This window comes from Pteropus alecto, unplaced genomic scaffold (genome assembly GCF_000325575.1).
Source record: "Pteropus alecto unplaced genomic scaffold, ASM32557v1 scaffold224, whole genome shotgun sequence".
Lineage (NCBI taxonomy): Eukaryota > Metazoa > Chordata > Mammalia > Chiroptera > Pteropodidae > Pteropus > Pteropus alecto.
In genome coordinates, this window is record NW_006436289.1 from 5,864,058 (window position 1) to 5,888,793 (window position 24,736).

A 24,736-nucleotide genomic window follows, 5' to 3' on the forward strand; every position below is an offset into this window, starting at 1 on the left:
GCCTTTACTTTTTTCAAATTAATTATGCCAAAGATTTTATAATTCTACTAGAGCATTATTATTATAATTTCTGTAACAGGTAGATAATAAATATTTTCAAAATGATAAGCAAGAAGCATTTCTGCTTTTTAGGGGAACGCTATTTGCATAAAAGCTTTTTCTTACTGACTTTCAACAGAGGTCAAAAATCTTCTCTCAAGGTCTTCAACAATAGTAAGTAGAATATACAACTAATGCTAACTGTAGTCATGTTTCTATATCTGCATTGTCTTTTATCATTTATAAAATACTATCACATACATTATATCACTTAATCCTCATGAATGAATGAATGTTCATTCCTTTTTAGGTTACCCCAGCAAGCAAGTATTATTAGCCTCATGAAGATGATATAACTTCCTAAGTATATCATAGAGCTAGGATAATTACATGAGTCTCCTGGTATCTAGTTAAGTGACTTTTCCACTATAATACTATAAACGTCAAGTATTCAAATACCTTCACTTGATTATCTGTGGTTATCTTGGTAGATAAGATGTTATCTGCTCTGGGGAAACAATTTCATAACAATATATTATTTTAGAACACAGTGGTCACCAGCTAAAGCATATAATGTATGATTAGCAGATTCAAAGTCAAAGTATAGACAGATACATGAAATATGTGCAAGGATCAACAAAATGCTGTCTTCACAGATGGAGAGACAAATGCACAGAAAAAAGAATGAAACTGTGTGACACTACCCTAACCAGCTGCAGTATGCTGAAATGTAATAGGCACTAGAACATTGTAACTGACAAGCTACATATCAATTACAAAATGTGTAGCCCGACAGAATTTAGGAAAGAGTAAAAAAGTATTCATTTTGCTGACTAACAATTTAAGAACACAAACACTGACTGGAAGACTGTAATTGGTAAACAAAACATATATTCTAGCAATAGGATACACTTGTCATAGCCTCCCATCTAGTTGGACCCTCTCCAAAAGATCTACATTCTAAATTGCAGAGCTCTCATATTTTTCCAAATGAAATATATTTATTTTTCCAATAGCAAAAGCTATGCATATTCGTTGTGAAAAAACTTCAAACAGAAACACACAAAGTATAAATGAAAGCCTCCCATAAACCCGCCCCTCAAATACACAACAGTGTAGCTCAATTCCTATTTTCTAAACTTTTCCCTATGTCTATGAAAATGTTATATATAATGAAATATAAATGTTGTATGTATAAATACATTTGTTAAATATATCAATATGAACCATATATTGTTTTAAGAACTAAGCAGTAATAAATAGTAATAATGTATTTGAAAATCTAAATACCATACATACTATTCTAGTTTTTTAACTCCTAACAATTTCTCTTAACTTTACAGATTCCCTAATTCCAAGGGTAATTCTTTCACAGATACATTTGATTCAGAAAGAGAAATTTCATTTACTAAATAATACAAATAGAATAAACCATTTTTAAGATTCTAGACTTATTTTCATCTATAAATCCTAAAGAAATTAAAATAAAAATGCTTCATTGCACAAAAGGAATATTTTGACTATCTAACATATAGTCTTGAATAATATCTGACATAAATCTAGCATTCAAATGAAAAAATATGATTAATGAAGATTTAATTTGTCATATGTCTAAGAAGGCAATCTATAACAAAAGCTTGAATACTTGGCTAAGCGATTTCATCACTAGTCATTTATCTTAAAGAAATAATTATGAACATGTTCAAAGACTTAGTTTCAAAGACATTCACGATAACATTGTGTAAACAGTGAGAAAAATCTAAATGTCTACCTAAGAAGAATTGGTTAAATACATTAGTAATGTTTAACGGATGTACCACACAGTGCTTTAAAATAATTTTACAGTAATATATTTGACTTTAAAATATTTTAGTAAGATACTGAGGGGTACAGAAGTATACTTATATTTCTTAGAAAGTTAAACAAACACTTATCATATGATCCAGCCATTCCATCCCTGGGATTTTAACCAAGAGAAAAGTAAGCATATATTTATACACATTTGTACATGAATGTTTATAGCAATTTTATTGGCAATAGCCAGAAATTGGAACAACCTAAATATCCATCAACATGTGAATGGATAAACAAATTGTGGTATATTAAAACAAGGAATACAACTCAGTGCTAAAACAAATGAACTACTGATACATGCAACACCATGAATGAATCTCAAAAAAATTATGCTTAATGAAAGAAACCAAACAAACATGAGAGTACATACTACATGATTCCATCTATACAAAATTCTAGAATTCGAGAAGCTAATCTATAGTGACAGAAAGCAGATAAGTGATTGCGTAGGGATAAGGGGTTGAGGAACAGGTGGGAGAGAAGCTTTACAAAGGGATATAGGGAAACTTTTGGGGGTGGTGGACCCATTCACGATCCTGGTTGTGGTGATGGTTGCATGGGTTAATACATATACCCAAATTTTCCCGTTGAATAGTCTAATGCATAGTTTATCGTATGTCAACTGTACCTTCATAAAGCTGTCAAATATCCCAACATACACGCATACATATACCCATATAATATTCTTATGCTATCATTCCATTGCTTTGTTTGAAATATAAAACACAAATGAAAAAGTGCCTAAAATATTAACTTGCAGTTTAATGAGTTGTTATAATGCACCTATAACCACCACTAAAGTCAAGAAACAGAATATTTCCAGCATTCCAGAAGCACCTCCTCCACATTCCCCTTCCTAATCACAACTTCCTTCCTCCTCAGAGGTAACCCTATATTGACTTTTACAGCAATCACTTCTTTTAAAAAGAATTTTACTAAGTATGTATTCCTAAACAACATGGCTTACTTTCTGAATATTTTGGGGTTTTATATAAATAGAATGTGTGTTCTGTGTCTGTTTTCTTTCTCTTAACAAAATATTTTTAAGAATCATTCAAAGAGTATAGTACTTTGGTTTTTGTTGCTATATAGTATTTCGTTGTATGACTATATTACCGTGTATTTATTCACTACTATTGGTGGACATTTCGATGTTTCCAGTTTGAGACTATTAAAAACAATACTGCTATGTTAAGTGCATCCTGGTTTACATGTACATAAATAGTGAAACTTCTGGGTCATATGGTATATTTATTTTTGACTTTACTTAATAATTTATACACTACCAACAGTACATGAGATTTCCTATAGCTCCATGTCCATGTATTATCTTCATAGCATTTAATGTTACCTGAAAATTTATTTACTTTTACTTGTTTAATGTCTATCTTATTTATTTTCCCAGTGTAAGCTGTAATCTCCATAACAGCAGGGACTTTGCCTGTCTTGTCCACTGTTTTACTCCTAGAACCTAGAACACTGAGACTGGAATAGTGCTTGTTTCACAACAGGGGCTGACCAAATATTTGCTGAATTATTAAAAGAATAAATGAAAATTCCAGCCCATTAGTAATTTCAGCCAGGGCTAAGCAGAAAGATAACTGACTTTGTTCAGCCGACTCCAAAAATACTTACATATTATGTAATAAAATGGTTACATAATAACTTAAATATGATTCTAACTATGGAAAACTATGTGTATATACAAAGAATAAAAGTGGAAGAAAACAACCCAAAATTTAGGAATATTTATCTTGGGGCATAAAGGGTCTTCTCCCGTCTCCCTACCTTCATTTCTACCTTTTACATATTTTCCAAAATTTCTTCAATAAATATATTATTTTTGTGAAAAAAGTAAACTTTAAAATATATAATAGCAATAAAAAGAATGAACTACTGATACATTTAATAACATGGATGAATCTCACAGACTTAAGGTTTAATAAAAATAGTGGACATAAAAGAGTACTATTCTATTTATTTGAAATTCAGAAACAGGCAGAACTAATCTATGGTGACAGAGGTTAAGGCAAATGGTTATTCTTGTGGGGAAACTGCCTAAGAGAGAACATGAGGGAGCTTTCGAGGGTGATGGAAATGTTCTATACCCTGTCCTAGGAGATGGTCACCTAAGATGGCACATATGCACATATGCAAAAAATTCATCAAGCTATGAACTTAAGATCTGTACGTTTTATTATACATAAATTATACTTCAATTTAAAAAACATGTAAATGAAGAATGACTGGATGGAAACAAAACTAATTTTATGCAACCATATTGTTTTTATTTCAGTTAAAATAGATAACAGAGGTCCAGAAAGCTTTTAAGTGTGTTAATCAAGAAAGCAGTGCTAAATTTGTAAATTAAATGCCTCATACCATGAAAAGCAAAACTTTCTTGTGACAGTTTCTGAGTCTTTTAGTTTTCTTCTTCTTCAGATGCCTTCATATTTTGCAGCATGAGACATATTATACATTTAGAATATAAGTTTGGATATTAATTAACAGGTGACTGTGTAGAAGAGCTTTTCTCATTCTAGTCAAATCTGAACTCTCTGAAATTAGTGATAACATTGCTCTCAGCAGTAGAAATGCTAAGAGCAGTCACTTAGAAAATGAGATATATGCCATGTGGCTAATATGTTATGTAATTTTTTCCTCTTCTTCTCAGTTCCTTTTGGGAAAATAGGATTTTCTATATTTATTTGACACTGTGGAATACATTAAATATAATGTCTTACTATAATGCCGATTTTTTCCCCTCAAGGTACTGCCTACTTTTCATGAATTATTCAAAAATTGTTAGTCCATTACCAAAAAAATTGTTATTGAAAAATAAAATCTATTCATACATTTGTAATGATTGCCTGACTACTACACATTTTAAAATACAATATACCTTAAAAGCAAAACAAGTCCCATCTCATTCATTCAACAACCGAGTGCCAATTATGTGCCAGAAAATGAATAAGATACAGATCCTGCTCTATAGAAAATGATAGTGGAATAGGAGAAAGATATATAAACTGATAATGGTACTTTACAACAGACAAAACCACGAGAATATGAATGAATTAGCTTTAGATTAAACTGGCAACTGTGCACAGAATAGACTGTTAAGGGAAATACTAGAGGCAAGAGAACACTTGCAATCATGAGCTAGAAGTAAATTAATAAAGGATTTAATTAGTGTTAAAGTACTGGAAATATAAAATAAAGAGCAGAAATGAGAAATATTTCAAAGAAAAAATCTGTAAGACTAGACAGTGTTATAATTAAACATAAACATAAAGAGGGATGAGTAAGATATTCAGTGGTGATAAGAATGGTCAAACACAGGAAGAGCTTACTTAGAAGGGAAGGTAATGTGCTCAGTTTTGTAATTTATTTTCCAGATACCAAGGCACAAAATAAGGATACGGAGGAGTTCAGGCTAACGTAAAGGCTCAGGTCAAAAATCATCTTCCTAGAGGCATTGAAGCCTTTAGAATATGGGAGTTTACAGTGAAAAAAATGCACAGAACTCCTTCTGTTAGGGGACAGGAAAATGAGATGTACACATCCTAAACAAAGGAAAAGAAACTTGTCACAGAAGACAATTTCTAAGAAGAAGAGAATCTTTGCTATGTGTCAAGTTGCTGCAGTGAAGACACAGAATGAGTACTAAAAAACATGGCCATTGGGTCACTGGTGACCTTTACCAGATGCGATATATATTGCCACTGAGTTAGTAATTCAACACTCTGCAAATATTATCTTTGCTTGTTAATGATTGTCTTTTTTCTCGCCTTCTACAGAACTTTTCTTGAACTTTCTAATAGCACTACCACATATCATATAGCATAGTTGTATCTTTAATTCTCCTTTTAGGTAGTGCCCTCCCCCTCAAATACCTAGATAAGAAACCCAATAATTATTTCTTGAACGACAAGCCAAATAAATGGCCCACAATAGAATAAAGAAACAAAGAGAAAATGTTACACTATTTAATGTTTACTTTACCAACAGTAAAGGTAGGTATTTATTTAAAAAACCCCTGACATTTAATACAAAGCAAATCTATTTTAAAATGGTTGAATATAGGGTCGAAAGAGATTATTCTGCCTGTTTCAAGATGGCAGACTGAGAACTGGCTAGTTTTCTCCTCCTACATCAAATCCTAGAAATGAAAGAAAATTAATTAATGGTTATGGGAGAACAAAAGAAATTGATGAGATAGAAACTAGGAATATTATGTGATCTATGTATAACAGGCTAAGTCAAACTAAAGAAAATCACAGATTAAGATCAACACGGATCTTCAGAGGTAATAAAGACACAAAAAATAGCACCAAAATTATCAGGTGTTCCATGCTCAAAGATGGTATATAGGAACAGAAAAGGGCCAAGGGGCAACTAACAGCTTTATTAGTTGGAATACCACATTGGGTGCAGCCAAGTCAAATCAGCCCATATTCATCCCCTGCACTACATACCTGGCAGTGACAGAGGGCATGTGACCCCAGGAGAGAGTAGTAAGTATAAGACCTTAGAGAGACAGGGCTGTGTCCTGGGTGGCTAGTGACACCTAGAAAGAAAGGGAGGTGTTCATTCCCAGTGGGTCAGCCACCAGGATATCTAGCACAGAAATATTTTCTACTCGCTCCTTCACTCTCACTGAAAATCAAGTAAAAACTGCAATGGTGGGTCTTAGCCCTTTCCCAAGTAGGCTACATAAAGAGAGGCAGGAGAGACTCCAACAAGGAATTTCAATTATAAAGATGCACATACAATTAAAGAATGAGAAAACTCTTGAGAAATGTAAATATCATTTAAGACAGAAAACAAGCTCAACAAATGAAGAACATACCCAAAGAAAGAGTTAAAAAAATATAATCGCAATAGGATTTAAAAGTAAGTATGCTGACTTGCACTTCTAACCATACGCAGTTTGTAGAACCAGATGTATCCTTCACTAAAAACAACTAGAAAACTGGACAAAATATATAAAACTTTGTTCAAACAGTGGACAATAGGCAACACAGAGGATAAACGGATTAGGAAAGGCCTCTGATCTCTTGGCTTTCTGTCTGGAGGCACACTCTGACTTCAAAGCAGGGACAGAGACCCCAAGCAGAGCATGGCTATCTTGCTGAGTAGAGGAGACAGAAATCAGAATTCGAGAAGCCTGAGGTTTCTGGAAGATGTGGAGCAAAGTTCTGGAGTGGAGGGAGCTAAGCAGAACAAAGCTCACAAATTTGTATGGGAATGGCATGAAATCTTTGCTAAATATTAAGGCATTTGTGCACAGGATGAAATTCTATAAGGCTGGGCAAAAAATGACTAGGGTGCTATGAGATGAATGGTTCCCAGAGCTCACTCAGAGTTGAGAGTCATTTAAATTTCCACCAGCCAAAGTAGAGAGTTCTTACTGATCAGTCATGGCATTGAGTAGAGACCTTAGAAGGACCACATCCTAATAATGAGGCTAAATTATCTCTAGTGTAAAGGTTATATTATACTCTAATACCCACCCTAACAAAACTTGAAAAGATAAAACAGAACTATATGTAACTTAACTGCCTAAAAAAGTTCAATATTCTTTAAAGGAAGAGAACAAAATCCAGAGACGTGACAATATAAAGCTCACAATGTACAGCATGCAACTAAAAAAAAAGTTTTAGACATACCGAAAAGCAGGAAAATGTAACCTATAAGTAGGAGAAAGACAATAGAAATAAACCCAGAAATGATAGATGATAGAATTATCAGATAATGACATTAAAAGAGTTATTATAACTACTTCAAGTATTTAAATGAAAACACAGTGATAAGAAATAAGGAAAATCTAGAGATTGATACACATATTTTTTATTTTCTCAGATAAGGTAATATATCTAAGAAAAAAAATAATAAGAAATGGGAATAAGAACTTAGAGAACTTGTAAACAAAAAAAATCTAACTATTGAAATACAAACCTCAAGTGACTTGAGAAATGTGAAGCTTCAGCAATGAAAAATGCCTTGAATCAATAAAATTAACCCAGTAGACTCCCACAAAGACTCAGGAATTGATGGCACAGGAAACTCTGAAAGTTGGATTGAGTGAAGCTTAAACAAGGGTGATCAGGAAATGTTTCAAGAAGCAATTCAATCCCCAGGTCTCATCTCTCATTCTATGTAATTGGGTCAATGCCCTGAGTTAAACTACAGAAGAAATCTAGAGGCTTAGTCTCTTGAAGGATTGAAACAGAGGGTTTCTAGACTTAAGGATTAGACAACTAGGACGAGAATATCACACTGAAATAGGCCATTAAGCAGACACGCATACTGGATACTGACAGACCTTAGCTCTTCTTACCCACGGGGCCAAAAGTATGGCAACCAGGCCTTTACCTTTCAGATAGAAAATTGGAAGAAACTTCTCCTGGGACTCTATCAACTCAAGAATAAAGATATGATCATTGAGAATCTTAAATAAAAGAACACAGTCAGGTCACTCCTACAGCAGAACTCATGGTGGAAAAATTCCATCTATTGGCTCTTAGTTTCTTACTCTTAATTAGGAACTGACAACCAAATATGTCCAGTAATCATCTAAAGAAACCTCCTAACAAAATACATAAACCAAAACATACACACAAACAGAATAAATGCCAACTTGGAAGAAAAAAGAGATTATATAAAGAGAAAATATAACAAAATTATTAATGTAAAATCATCAAATAAGAGTTTTATTTTAAAAGGAACAAAATTAACTCATAGATACTAAATATATGATAGCAAAAGAAAAGTTGGAGAAAAACTTTATGAAGTTTCCCAGAAAGCAGAGCAAAAAGGCAAAAACATGGAAAAGAGAGAAAAAAAAAGAAGAAATTAGAGTGCCAGGCCAAGATGGTCAACATCTGAATAACAGGCATTTGTGAAAGAGAAGATAGTGAAAATTAGGGCAGGGAACCATCAACTAAATAACTCCAAGCAATTTCCTAGAATAGAAGGATGTGAGTTTCCAGATTTAAAGGGGCCCACCAATAGCTAGGCACCATGAAACAAAACAGATCTATGCCAAGGCACATCACTGTGAAATTTCAGAACACTGGGGAAAAAGAGATCTTACAAGCTCACAGACAGAAAACAATAATTCATAGCAAAGGATCAAGAATTGGATCACTTTAAGCTTTTCAAAAGCAATCCTAGAAACGACAAGACAACGGAACAATGTCTTCATTATTATGAAGAGAAATTATTTCCAACTCAAAATTCTATTCCAAGACTATTAAGTATTATCGTAAACATGTAAGATCTCAAGCCATGTAAGGTTTCAAAAAAAAAATGCACTCTTATAATTCTTTCTTCAGATTTCTGCTCAAATATGTATCAGCAAGGTTTTCCCTGACCACCTCTAATAATTTTCAACCCCATCCTGGCTTCCCTATCCTTTTTCTTTGAAACACTGGCATGATACATTTTCTTTAAATCCCTCTAACCTGAAACTCACTCTTACTAAAATATAAGCTCCAAGAGGGAAAGGATTTTATGTTCATTGTTGTGTTGTTCTGAGCACCTAGAATCATGTCTGATATACAACAGACTCTCAATAAATAATGTAATGCTTTGATAGAAATAAAAAAAATAATTTTATAAAAGTAGACAATGCAGCAATAGCACAATCAGACTATTCACGCATGAAGATAAAATGCAAGCATTTTCAAAAATACAAGGTCTCACTGAGAGATCTCTTTCTGAAAGCAGAAAGAATATTCTCCAAAAGTAGAAGAAAAGATCAGTCCCTATGTGGACTATGGTTTTCCTACTTTATCCGAATTAGAAAGTCTCTCTCTCTTACTACTTTAATTAGCAGATAAAATCTACCTCTGGTTCTCCCCTTTCACAAACAAAGAAGTAGTTTTCTCTGAATTAATTCAATCTTATTGAAATTCCTTAATAGTATGATTCACTTAATGGAAATTTATCCTGAAAGAAACAGAAAACACAGACTGCCAAAAGCCTCACATGAATAGAATTCGGCTGGGTATGGTTATGGTTAAGATCAGAATAGCTGATGCTTCTCTCTCTCCCATCACTGTAGCTTAGCTGCAGCTGCAGCTGCCAGACATGGGAGAAACTCACTGCTCACAGCACAGAATGTCAGCTTTGAACCATAACTAAAGGCAGGCTGCCAATAATCAGCAGGAGATAGCTGAAATTAAAATAGAAGTTAACAGAAAAACTGGACTGCTTTTCAAAACATGTCTATTCAATAAAGGCCTTGTTATGGTTATATTTCCAAATCTATAAAGCTTAAAAATAATTTATTTAATTGTCTTTGACAAATCTATTTCATTCATCAAATATTCAGAAACTAAACTTTGTTTCCTGAGATTTATAGACATCAACTTTTTAGGCCTAGAATTTTAACTGATCTCTTCTAGTGCAGTGGCCAAGTCACCCATTTCTTTTTTTTCTTTTAAATCCCAAGCACGAGTCATAATATCAAGCACAAAGTACTTAATAAACACATACAACTCCCTCATTTTTAGAAGACACTGAGGTTCAGAAACATGTGGCTTGCTCCTGATGTTTATATTATGAGTTAAATCTAGGACTAGCACACAGACTTTACTCCAGACTTTTAATGTCTGACCCAATTTAAACAAAGGTGAGGCGGGGAGAGCAACAACAAATTTTTGAATGATGAATCATGCTAGCTTTTTCATGCAGTTACTACTCTCCCTAAAAGTTAACCAGAAAGAGTTACAAATAATTCATTTAGATCTGATCTCTTCAAAAGTGACTATGTTATAGGCATCTCATAAAATTCAAAAGGAATGATCCTAAACTTTATATCCAATGACAGTCTAATTTAAAGTGCATGAGTCCAACATTTGCATACCCCTTCTGCAGTATATACCAATTTAATATCTTTCTGCACAGACATCTACCATCCTCAGATGTGTGAAAGCAACATTCACCTATACACAACGCAGGAGATAATGTTCAGTTATTAAACTCGTACAACAGGTGATGAGGATGTGACTGGAAAGATAGATAGGGCCTGAATCATTTTATCAATTCTTTACTAACATGATTTTAGATTGAAGGCAGTGGGGAACCACAGAAATATTTTAAGTACAAAACTGACAAGGATCAGATCTGCATTTTAGAAAGATCATTTTGACAGCAATATGGAAGACAGATTAGAAGAAGGAAAAATCTGGAGGAAAAGACACCTTAGACTGCTTGCTGAAGTAGTTCAAGCGAGAAATAATAAAGTTGCTAACTAAATGAATGATGGAGCAAATTGGAGGAGTACAGATTTAAGCAGTACTGCAGCTTGGGCCCTGGTTAATAATTTAAAAATCCAAAGAACTTAAGTCATACTAGTGTTATAAAGTGAGTAAAATCTTCCAAGTTTATTTAAACTCATAATAAAAAGCAAATGAACAACTTTTACCTTCATGCTGTTAAGAGAGTAACCAAAGGCCACAAAAATTGCCCCTTAGATTCTCTGAGTAACCTAGTGTCTAAAGGTATTTTAGCCAAAACAAAGCCCCTTTTTAATCACCACAGCCAGCATCCTAATATGTTACCATTGAAAGGGAAAGACAGGAAATGAATCAATAAACCTCAGGCACATGCTTGGCCTGGAAAGACACAGCATATCAAGGAGCAGAAATCTGAAAACAAAGGCCTTGGGTAATTTAATTACCAGGCCGGAATCTGCTGACTGCCGGTTTAATTGTTTGAATAGTGCCCAAATTGTCTGAAGAGGTGACCACCCTAAGATTTTTGCACCATTTATTGCATGTGACCATATGGACAAATATGAGAAATAGTTCTAAAGAATGTAGGAATCTTGAATAACTTTTGTTAATCATACCTATGATTCCAAAGGAAAAATTTAAAGAGTTAAAACTTTATATTTATAAATAACCCAACTCTTTTTAGCAAATTCATTTGCCATTACATACTCTATGCCACCAGATCAAGAAAATAATATCCTTCAGAGATCAGCACCAACTGCTATATAACAACTGGAAAACAAAAATTACTCAGATTAAATTTATATGCTCTTATTTACCATTATACTCTGAAAAGGTTATTTTAGGGAGGTGTGGAAGTTGGAAGAAAGAATGTAAATGTCAGGTGGTAACTACCAGTAAGTACACAAAAACTTCTCAGTACACTAGGGGAAGCCAATTTTCTCCATTGATTAAGTTAGCATTTCCTCATTCATGTTTATCTCCGGAAGTGTAAACCAACAGAAAACTCCTTTCAAAAACTGAACAAAGAAGTGCCTCAGACTACTTAACCTGGCAGTGTTCTTTTGTTGGTGTCACTGAGTAAATAAAGTGTATAAGGCCAAAGTGGACTATTACATCATTCATTCAACAGGTGTTTATAAAATGCTGTGTATTGCACCCTAAGTCCTCAGCAGTTTATAATCTAGTACAGATAAAAAGATACACATGAAGACTTTAAATAACAATAAGGGGCAGTACATAAATAAATTATAAAATGAATTGTGCAGGAAAGAGAACTATAATGCTTCATAAGAGGAAACCAGTGTGGATAGAATTAATTGAGAAAAACTTTATTGAAGAGATGGAACTTCAGCTAGGCCTTTAAGGGAAGATTTGAGTAGACAGCAAAAGGCTTTCTAGGGCTTCACATCGACATGGACACAGATTTAGAATCAGAAATTTACATTTTCTATTTTGAAAACCAATATGGAGATCAGCCTAGTTTTGGGTTTTGTGGTCATTAGATTAAAACATTTCAGGGGTTTCCATGGATAGTAGGTTTGGTAAGAAGTCCACTGGTCAGTTTCCATACTACTGAAGACAAGGCTCAAGTGCTTTTTATGTCCATTAAGATGAGGAGGAAATATAGGACCAAAGTGGCACAAGGAGCTATATCAAGAATAATTATATATCATAGTGAACAAAACTGTTACATGCTTTCCTTGTTTCTAGTTTTAATGATAACATTAAATTAATGATATCTATCGCGATTCAATTCAATTAACTGATATGTTTAAGGGGATGAAGGGAGGGCAGAGAATCATTCAGGCAGAAGAAACAGTAATGTGCAGTCACTGAGAAAGAAGAAACTTGTTAAATTCAAAGAACTTTAAAGAGGCATATAACCAGTAAGTATAGTGGAGTTGTTAAAAGCTCAGGCTTTGAAGTCAGAATATGGCCTCAAGCCTTGGTTATGCCACTTACTGGTTTACCTGCTTTGTGACTTGGGCAAACTGTTTAACCACTCTGTTCCTCAGTTTCCTCTACTGTAAGTAGAGTCATAATAGCCCCTCTTATAAGGGTTTTGAGAGAAAAAAATGACAGGAATTAGAACAATGCCTAGTATATGGTAAGTGCTCAAGAAATGATCATCTTTACTGTTAAGGCTGGGGTATGTAGAATGTAATAATCCTTCTTTGGAATTTTATTCCAAAAACCATGGAAACCCCTGAAATGCTTTAACAGTTTTAATTAGATTTTAGTTTTAAAAATATGACTGACTTAGTACCTCATATAAGAAACCCCAAACAAAAAATTTCATTACCAAAAAAAAGTTTTGCTTTCTTTGAGGAATAGGTACCTGTCTTTCTCTAAGATAAAATTCTGTAAATGACTATATATTCTTTTCACTGTGACAGCCAGAAAGCTTAGCGACAAATCGGAAGCTCTTAGGCCCTTACTACCCGCACATTTATGTTCCCTTCTCCCACCTCCCATGATTGTTTTCTATTCTCCTAGATATTTTCTGATTCACTTCTTTATTCCTATTTATATTTTAGAATTATTATTTTTTGTACTATTCTCCTTTAAAGCTATTTCAACCATTTATGGAATAGATGTCATCTAATTAACCAAACAAAAATAAAGAACATAAACACCACAGCCTCGTAATGCAGGAATGACGCACAGTAGACACAGTCCCAGCATGCAACCAAAATCCCTCTTTTGGTGTAAACCTCATCAGAGGGAGCAAGAAAACCAGATGGCACAGGAAACCTCTCTCTATGCAAAGAAGCAGAAGCTGAGGAAAGTGCAAAGACCTAAGACCCTTCCTGAATTAGCATGGCACAGTTAGGGCAGTCAGTGCCAAGAGCAGAAGAGAACTTGAAAGTGGCAAGCTGCTAGGAAGCTATGTACAGGTTCAAGGTTAGGTTTTTTATATATGAATTTTTCCTGAAAATACCTCATCCTCTTCATAATCTTCATCACTCTACTGTTCTATATTCTTAGCTCATGAGACCCCTTTGTTGTTTCACTTATCTCCCTCCTGAACTTGGATCTCATTGGCAGCCTCTCAACTCTGGCCTCTCTGGCCATAGCAACTCCTACATGCATTTGACCTTTTACTGTTCCAATCCCCAAGCCAGGTCATTCATATTGTCTACTTTTTCTCCTACCAAGTTGGAAAGCACTGCTGACTGTGAATCTACTATGAACCCCTCAGATTGCTAATTATCAATGCTTTTATTCATCCCTTGACAGTCATTATGAGTACCACCAGCTGCTCTAATCTGTCCCTACACTACAGTGTCTAATGTACTGCTCTTTCCTGGATGTTCCATCTGCTACATTACAGAATGAATTAAATCTATTCTATATTAACAAACTCATTTTCTTTCTATTTCATCCCGAAGCACCACTGTAACCAAGTGCTACTTGGTTTTCAGGATACTGTATTGTCTTGGTATTCTTTGTTTCCTTTGCTGGTTCCTCCTCTTTCTCCAACTTTTAATGTTTGAGTGCCTCAGGGTTCAGACATTGGTATCTTCCTTAATCATACCCACTACTTAGGTCACTTCCATCTGTCCAGAAATCCTACTGTTTCTACTTTCAAAACATATCTTAAATCTGACCACTTAGTACTACATGCAGTGCTACTAACCTGGTCTGAGCCATCATCATCTCTCACTTGGACTACTGCAACAGCCAATCTCCTACCTAGTTTCCCGCACTACAATCTATTCTCAACACAGTGCCAGAGGGATGCTTTTAAAATGTTAAAGTAGATGCAATCACTTCTTCGCTCAAACCTCTCTAATGGTTCCCTAATTTTATTCAAGAGCCAAGTTCTTACAGTGGCCTACAAAGCCCCTAAATCTTCCCCACTGCTGCCTCTCATTTACCTTTCTGACCTCATCTCTTACTATTCTTCCTCTTTGCTCAGTCTTGCTCTTCCCTCCTGCTTCTCTCCAGCGATAGTGGCCTCTCTCCTATTCCTTGAACACGCCAAACACACTGCTGCCTCAGGACCTTTGCATTTACCCTCTCCCTAGATTACCCTCTTTCCCCCATATCTATATGACTGTGCATTCCAGTCTTTGCTCGAATGTCAGCGAGGCCTTCCCTGACCATGCTACTTTATTTTGCAATCAAATTCCCTACTACACATGCCCCCTTCTCTGCTTTATTTCCAAAGCACTTACTGCCATATAATATATCATATAATTTACTTGTTTTGTTTATTGTCTCCCACACTAGTGTATGTAAAGTTCATGAGAACAGATATTTTTGTTATTTTCTTTGTTGTGGTATTCTTACCACATAGAACAGTGTGTGTAACATAGCTGTTTTTCATTAAAGTTTTCTCGAAAGACTGACTGAATGTAATAAAAGAGAATGGAAAAGAACAAAAAGAAAGAAGGAAAGAAAGGAAGAAACTTGCTCAAAGCAATGCAACAATTAATATGGTATAGCCAGCAATATAATTCAGATCTGCTTGGCTTCAAAGCCCATACCATTCTATTTTAACATCAGTTAAGAAGTTTCTAGTTGAAAGAAATATCTTAAGAATTTAAATAAGCTCAACAAACAGTAGCATAAAAAAAGGAAAAGTAAGTAAAAGAGGCAAGCCAACTGTCTTTCCTGAAATACAATTAGAAAATAATTAAATTGGAACTATTTATTTAGAATTCAGCTATAGATAATACATTTTTCAAGACTACAGAAGTAGCTATAATTCCCTCTTTTTAAAACAACTAAAATTAAAGATAATTTTGAGAGGCTTAGAGACTTCTGCTTTCAACCAAGATGGAGTAACAGGAACTGAATTTACCCTTCTGCCTGAAACAAACCTCTCCTTCCAACAAACGAACAAAAAAACTGACATTGGTTTATAAGACACTGAACATCAGGCAAGGAATGAGGGATCCCTGAAAGACAGGAAATAAATGAGGTGAGATCAGTGAATGCCCTCAACTAATGCCTTGAGAGTGTGCAGGCCACAACACAGATGGGAAACCCAAGCAGAGCCCAACAAAGTCCTTGAGTTGAGGAGAAAGAACTGAGAGTAGAAAGAACAAGGAGAATAGAGGCCATAAAATGGAGTACCAGAGAAGAGAGAGCTACACACAGAGAAAATTCAAAATCTGCAGAAGGTCTCCCTTAATCATTCACGAGAGTACTGATCGCCACATGTGTGTGAGAAAACTACTCAAGGTCAAAGAAAGAACTGTCTGAGAGGATTAGAGAACAGTGCCTGGTACTGGGAATACTGCCTGTTTCTACTGGCCAGGTAAAACCAACCAACCAACCAACCTACTCACCTAGAATTTATGGGGTACTGAGTAGAGTACTCTGAAGTGGGAAATAATTAGACCTAGACTGAGCACTGCTCCAATCATAAAAGAAAAACCCAAATGGATCAAACTATTTCCAAGTAACAACATCCCAGAACAAAGTTCAAGATTAGTTATAGGAATATAAAAAGATGCACAACCAATAAGGTAAAATTGGCCATGTCTGGCATACAGTCAAAGACTATCAGGCATGTTAAAGAAGCAGAAAAGTAAGACTAAAATTGAGAAATATCAACCATTAAAAACTGATTCAGAACTGATACAGATGCCAGAATTAGAAGACATGGACACTAAAAGTTATTAAAACTGTATTCCATATGTTCAAAAAGACATGGAAGATGTTTTTTAAAAAGGCCCTAGTCAAGTTATAGAGTTGAAAACGACAATGTCCAGGATGAAAAATAAACTGGATGAGATTAATGGCTGATTAGACATTACAGAAAAAAAGATTAGTGAACTTTAAGACACAGAAATAGCAACTATCCATAATGAAATACAGAGAGAAATAGGAATTTTTAAAATGGAAAAGTGCATCTGTGAGCTGTGGGACAATTTTAAACAGCTTAATATATGTATAAATTAGAGTCTCTAAAGAAGAGAGGAGGTGGGTCAGAAAAATTAGTTAAAAAAAATGGCTGAAAAATTTCTGAATTTGATGGAAACTGTACATTCACAAATCCAAGAAGCTCAATGAACATCAAACATGAGAATCATGAAAAAAACCACACAAAGGCACATCATCATCAAATTGTTGAAAGCAGAGATAAAGAGAAAAATCTTAAAATTAGCCAGAGAAAAAAAGGCACATTACATACAGAGGAATAAAGAAAAATATGACAGATTTCTTGTCAGAAATAATGCAAATGAGAAGACAATAGAGTAACATCTTTAAAGTACTGAATGAAAAAGAGTCAACCTACAATTATATACCCAGCACATATATCTTTCAAAAACAGAGAAAATAAAGATTTTAGACATACTAAAGTTGAAAGGTTTCATCATTAACAGACCTGCATTATGAGAAATGGTAAATAAAATCCTTCAGACAGAAAAAAAAATGACACCAGATGAAAATATGTTATCTACACAAAGGAAAGATGAAAACATGCAAATACATACAGAGATGTGGCAATGGTAACCCCACTGGTAAATATATAAAGTTTAAAATAACACTGAAATCTCTTTAAAACATAATTGACTTCTTAGACAAAAATAATGATCCTGTATTTTGTGTTTTATAAAACAGATATTAAAAAAATGTATGACAAGAATATAAAGTTCAGAAAGGCAAAACAGAAGTATATTATTGTAAGATTCTTATACTATATGTGAATTGCTGAATATTACTTGAACGTAGATTATAAGTTAAAGACTTGTACATGCATGTTCATAGCAATTCATGTATAATAGCCAAAAACTGAAACATGAAGGGATAAGCCACTTGAAGTACAGTCATATAATAGGACCTATTTACAATAGAAAGAAATAAGTTGGCACATGTAAGAAAATGAATAAATCTTAAAATAATTATACAGAGAGAAATAAACCAGACAAAGAGTACACACTGTATGATTATATTTATATAAAACTCTAGTAGACACAAACAATTTACGGTGACACAAAACAGATCAATAGTTGCCTGGTGCTAAGGTGGGGAAAGACAGATAACAAAAGGCACAAAAAAACTTTTGGAAGTGATAGATATTTTAATTGTGGTGATGGTTTCTTCCACACAAGTGTATGTGTGTGTGAAAACATATTAAATTGTACACATTAAGTATGTTCAATTTATTGTATGTGAATTATTCCTCAAAACAGTATTAGATTTAAATTTAGGTTAAAAATAAAAAATATTTAGGCTATCTATAGTGCTCTGGCTCTACTGAGTAAAAATAAAAGAGATGAAAACTAGAATAAAATATTTATCATTTTTTAAGAGTTAACATGGATCACAGAAACCAATTAGTCAAATACTTTCTTACTAGATAAAGGAACTAAGTCCCAGAGAAGTAGAGTGACTTGCCCAAGGACTTATAGCTAAAGTTAATGGCTTACTAAACTGTTTAAGATCCAAAATGGCAGGGATTGTGTTATTTAGGTCACCACTTTATCCCTTATACTAGTAAAATGCCTGGGACATAGTAGGAGTTTGATAAATATTTGTTGCTGATCTTTCCCCTGGAAAGAAAGGTAAAAAGATAAAAAGAAAGAGAATCTCCCTTGCGTTATGACTGAAAGTTTCTCCCTGTCTTTAATTCTCCAATCTCTTTAACACAGGTGAGAAAATTAAGTAGTAGCATTAATATTATAAATACAAGAGAATTATAGTCCATATTTTTAGCTTACTGGATACTTTATTATATTCTAATGCTTAAAATTTTCTAATTCATATTACCAATTCTTAAACAGGCAGGAAGTTAACAGAAAATACTCTGTTTATGAAAATTAGTGACATTTCTGAATTTAAAAACAATTAAGAAAAAGTGCTTACCAAATATTTCTCCATTTTTGGCATATTCTGTCACAAGGTACAACATATTTTTGGTCTCCATTACCTATTGACAAATAATTGCATATTATTCTGACAGGAAAGGACTGCAATTTACCATAACATTTTTTGTAGTTACCTATTTTAAAACTACTAATAAAAGTGTCAAAGTTATAAACAATTCAGACATTGGCAGTGTTTACAAGATGGACAATATCCTTTTTCACTTAGTGAAAAATCTAGATCGTTGCTCTTCCAAGTGTGGTCCATAGACGAGCAGCAGCAGTACTGCCCAGGTGTCTGTTAGAAATGCAGGATCTCAGGCCCCACCACAGATCTACTGACACAGAATTTACATTTTAACAAAATCCCCAGGTGATTGTTATCACATTTAAGTTTGAGAAATATTAATATAGGTAATAAGAGCTTTAAAGATCAAGTTTTTACCACCTTCTCACTGACTTTTCTAGCCCTATGGTAGATTCTGATTAAGAAAATAATAAAATAGAGCTCATTTTATCTGGCCTGTAGCCTAGTTAATCTGGCACAATGTGATATTCCTCCTATTGCACTTTAATGTTGTTATAAAGTACTATTATTTTAAAATACTGTTCAAAAGCTTCATAACTCCACTGCTATACACTTTTATTTTAATTTAAAATTTTCTAAGTTCAGAAAGGAATGGTGTCTTTGTCATAAACTTGATTTTTCAAACTATACTGAACTGAAAGGATATGAATTTATAGATTCAGAATAGGTGAATTTTAGAGTGCTTCTCTGTAGCACTCTATCCTTTTATGTACTACACAAAATTTAACTGCCATCTAATAACATAAAATTTAACTGCTATCTATTGAAAGGCTGAAACTAATTTTGCTCTAACATATAGGTTTAGGATTATCCCCTATCAGGTGAGAAAACTAAGGGCTACCTACAATTAGGGCCTAAAAAAGTCAAACAGTAAATCAATTTAACTAATTACTTAGTTTAAATAAACAGAAGTATCATGTGAATCTCGGTTTGGCAATATGGTTCATCAGAGACTTCTACGAATGTGATTATTTTCTTATAAGTATCCTCTTCAGGAGCTTAAAAAAAAAAAAAAAGCTTAAAGGGAGAAATATTTCGACGTAAATTTAACCTAAGAGGTCCTCTATAGTTTTAGGAACTGTTTTGAGTGGCACGCCATAGTGTCTAATTCTTAGCCAATGGTAATGCTAATGTCTCCAAATCTTTTTAATTGCAAATTTCTATCAATAAAAGTTGTTTGGTCAAATATATGTAATTATGAACAGATGCAGAGATGCAAATTATATAATTGCACCACTGTATAAATACATTATGCACATTATAAAATGCAAACAGAAGATAAATCTTAAAAATAATCTTAATTAGGAGTTCTAGCATTTTCTTATTATACCCTAACAAACACTTATGCTAACCCATTTCAGTGCACACAGAGTAGTGTGCTAGTACTAGCTCTGAGGGAAAAAATGGCTCTGCTTGTAAACTGACATCTGTGGTGGAAATACTCATACCATCCCTGACTTTGAGCTACTGACATATTAATTTGCTCACTACACTTCTGGAAACTTAATCATCTGCTCTCACCAGCCAGTAGAGGCTAAGTCCAGCATACCACTACTAGGTGCATACCCTATACTTTGGAGATCAAAGTCATTGGCTAGCATATCGTAACAATTTAGTTTAAAACTAGTTTTCTATAAAAACTCTACATATTAATGAATAAAAATATTAAAAGTTTTGTATTACATTACTATTCTTAAACATGAACTACTCTTTAAAAATTTGAGAAAAATCTTCCTTTTAAAAAAACATGGCTTATACTTGAAAATGGTAGTTTATTTTACAAAAATTATCTTAATAAAGTTGATTTTTAAAAAAATGGCTCATTTATTTTATCTGATAAAACAACTCAAACAAAATACAAGATTTGGCTCTAGGTATTACAAAGTATGCCACTACTATTTTGGCTTTTGTATTTCATAAAACATAAATAGTATGTTTCTTAAATAAGGAAAAATGCCATACCCTCATTAATGGTACTGCCACTGAAACTTAGCAGGTTGAAGCACAGTATCACAAATGCAAAAATATAAACTTTTTAAATAAATAATTTATAGTCTGAGAGACAACTTAAAATTAAGCTACTAGTAGTTTTTATTTTCTTAATTTTTTATTTAAATATAGAAATATGGATGTACTCAGCTTAACAAAAGCATTTTGTTTTCCTTTTCATAGGCTGAAAAAAACTAACATAAAAGAAAAAAATAATGATACAAAATAGAGAAATGAATGTGAGGAAGCATGTAGAGCTGTAAGGCTAAGTCATACCTGATAAAGTTTGATTATGTGAGGGTGGTCTAACATTTTCATTATTTGTACCTCTCGGTAGATTTTCTCAAGGTTCACTGCATCCAGCTGAGATTTATCTATAATTTTTATCGCCACCTGTATCCCAGATACAAATAAGTACAATTAGTATATAATGTTTAACATTTTCCAGTTAAAATTCTTTTTAGTAAATGACATCTGAGACTTTACCTGTAGGTTCCTATGACAATGATAACTAGTTTAAATCCAATGCTCATTCATTCAACACATCTCTTTTAAACATCTACTATGTGTAAGACTGTGGGAGATTTTGTTTAGGAGTGTCTTTAGTGTGCTATGAAGAATAACCCTGCGAAGTTACTTTAATAAAACATATTTCCCTTTCGGTACAACTGCAATGCCTATTTACTCCATTTATAAATTGAAGAAATAAAATTTCAGCTGTTTCCACCACCAAGTACCCATAAACAAATGATTGGCCAAGTAGAAAACAATTTCTACTGTACTGAAATAAAATTTTTCTAGAAAAGCAAGTGATAAGTTCCAAAGAATATAGACATACCTTTCTGAAAAGAAGCTAAATGTAAGTATCAAAATCCATCTACAGGAAAAGATACCAACTGGATTACATTTTGTTTTAAAAATCAAAGTACAAAATCTCAAATGTTAGTAATTATAATAAAGTTTGACTTTCTTAAAGGAATCTGATTTTTAAAAATGTGGCCTCTTCCTGTCATAGCTAGAGAGGAAACCAAACCACTCCTAGGTTAATAATTTGAAGGAACTGCATTTGAAGGTGAATAACTAGGTAATCAGAAATCAATAGTCATGTACTTAAAAAAAGTACATGAAAAAATCATGCAACTAAAAAAACTAATTTTTTAAAAATTAGATATTTGGTTAGGAAATAAGCCATTCTGATTTAAATAAAATGGTCAGATAATTAAGAACCACTCAAACTTAAGTGCAGTAAGTTCTGAAGAAATTCTAAAATGTACTTCACATTCTACCTAAATGTATTCTGAACATAATTTAGCTGTATGCTGCTTCAGTGTAATTTTTAATATCAATTACTGTATGTACTATCATAGTTCAATACTCCTAAAAGGTATCCAAGAAAATAGGACTCAGTTTGTCAATTCACTTCATTCCCTCAGATTCCTATACAATTAGTTTTCTCTTCTTTCCTTATGGTACTCTGTCCTCTGCTGTTATCTCTTAAAGCTTTGCTATAAGGTTTGTTACCTTTCTCTATTTCGAATTTGCTGTCACAGCTTGTTTCCTGGTTTAAATTAACTGTAACCCACAGAAGAACTTAAGCTTCCCAGGGGAAGTCAGATTACTAAACATAATGGATAAAATTAAACTTTTGCTTAAGAAGAAAAGGGGTAGCTTTTTCACTAGGCAGTATAGTGCGTAAGTTGTGTGACAGCTGTTTTCATTATATTTGTTGGTATTTTATTTCTGCAATTAAAATATTCTAGAAAGTAAAAGGTGCAGACTGATTACCACTGTATTGGCTATTAGGGATATTATGAAACCACTTCAAACCTAAATACATTTACAATGACCCCCTTCCTCCGCCCAATTAAGAGTATGAGAGAATACTTCGGGTAACTTTGGGTAAAAGTTGACAGATAAAAAAATATATGTATACTTGAATCTCCTCAATATTCCTTAGGAAGGTAACAAGGGCATATTTTGAAAATATGTTGCCCTACAATTTTTGGGCATACAAATTTGATAAAAAAATTTGTCTAGATACCATTAACCCCTTCCTAGCAAAAAGCTTTTATAACAAAATGGGTCAGAACCATCTAATAAATAGAGAAAGAACTGGAGTAAAAAGAATCATGGTCTTTAAAATTGTAGCATGATTATATTCCTTTGGATCCTTGGCCTCGAATAATGAAAAAGTGAAAAATAGATAAATTATCTAATTAAATTTTGACAAGTTATAAACTTCATTTAACTTTTTTCAGCCAAAAAAATTTCAAATGACAAAATATAATTCTCTCAATTTTGGATCACAGACTATACACATATAGACCATAAGTCTATATATTTATATCTTTATATTGTTACCCCTTGTAAAGCTGTTATAAGATTATGAAAAAGCAAAGCACTAAAGAAAAGCAGAACATGTGTTAGCAAGCTCCTTATAATAGGGCTATTCTAACTGCTGTAACAAGCAGACCTCAAAAGTAATAACTCAAACACAATAGAAGTTGATTTCTTGTTCATGTAGTAGAACTGGATGGGTGAAAAGTTAGCAGGTAGCTTTCCTCCATGAAGGCATAGGAGATTCAAGGAGTCCTACAACCTTTAATGAGTGGCTTCCATGGTTACCCTGAAAGCTGTCTTCGTTACGGCCAGACAGAAGGAGAAAAAAGTTCAGAGGATCCCTCATAAGAAGTTTTCATGGGCCAGGCTCAGAAATGGTGCAAATTATTTCTGTTCACTCCTTTAGTTAGAACTCAGTCACATGACTATGCCTAAATACAAGGAAGGCCGAGAAACAGTGCAGTTGTAGGTCCAGGAAGAAGAGAAACTGAATTTTGGGTGGTCAGCTAGCATCTCTACCATACTCTTCCAGGTAATTTCTTAACAATGACACTCTTCACCAAGTACTCCTTAGGAATATAATAATGATGATGCCTTTCACAACTGCATTGCACTTTTTAACAAAATAACGTATTTAACGTTATTTTTAGGTATTTAGTTATTTAAAGTTTACCTCATTTATTTCTCAACTTTGTATAGTAAATGGAACAAGCAGTATACCCATGGGTTGATGAAATTGAGGTTCAAAAGATGTTATATACTCTATAAAGGTCCAAAAGCTCAAGTTAATTAATGGGAAAAAACAGCAGGCCTTCTAACTACAAGTCCAATCTTTTTGCTATTTCAAAGATCCTATTATTCACACATTTACTGAGCATTTTGTGTATGCCCAAAATTATGCCCAGGATACAAAAATGAACTAGGTCTGATTCCTACCCTCAAGGAACTTAACAGGTCTGTGAGAACAAAGAGAATACATTTTAGAAAACAAATTTTTATCAAAAAGAGATCAGCATTTGGGGATTTCCCCAGTAGTGAACAAAAGTCCCAACTTACAAAAAAATGAACTATTCCAATAGTTCATTTTCAAAATAAATATGAATTTAGATTTCTGGGAACTTATTCTCTGCATCCCTTCACTACTTAATTCCAAACATAGTACCAAAGACAGAATCTGCATAGTCATAACAAAGTCAAGCAAGGGACTGCATAAACTGAAGGATCCTCTTTTTGTTGTTGTTCATCTAAATTATTCAACTAATTCTTAATTAATGTATGATCTTTAAAAAAAGCCTTCAGTGAATTTATTGGAGATAGAAAAATTAATATTCTTTCTGCTATGGTTCAAAAAGATG

The 24,736-nt window shown here is 33.5% G+C and overlaps 1 protein-coding gene across 2 annotated transcripts in view; it reads right to left on the reverse strand.

Annotated features, from left to right (window-relative positions):
- The window catches only part of SIK2 (salt inducible kinase 2), a 98,449-nt gene that overhangs the window by 65,945 nt on the left and 7,768 nt on the right, over positions 1 to 24,736 (reverse strand). For both annotated transcript variants that reach the window (XM_025047459.1, XM_006912825.3), the window contains exons 2-3: positions 21,318 to 21,434; positions 18,966 to 19,029 (exon numbers count right to left, since the gene is read on the reverse strand). In XM_025047459.1, the coding sequence (XP_024903227.1) occupies positions 18,966 to 19,029; positions 21,318 to 21,434 (181 nt within the window). The remainder of the gene's footprint in view (positions 1 to 18,965; positions 19,030 to 21,317; positions 21,435 to 24,736) is intronic.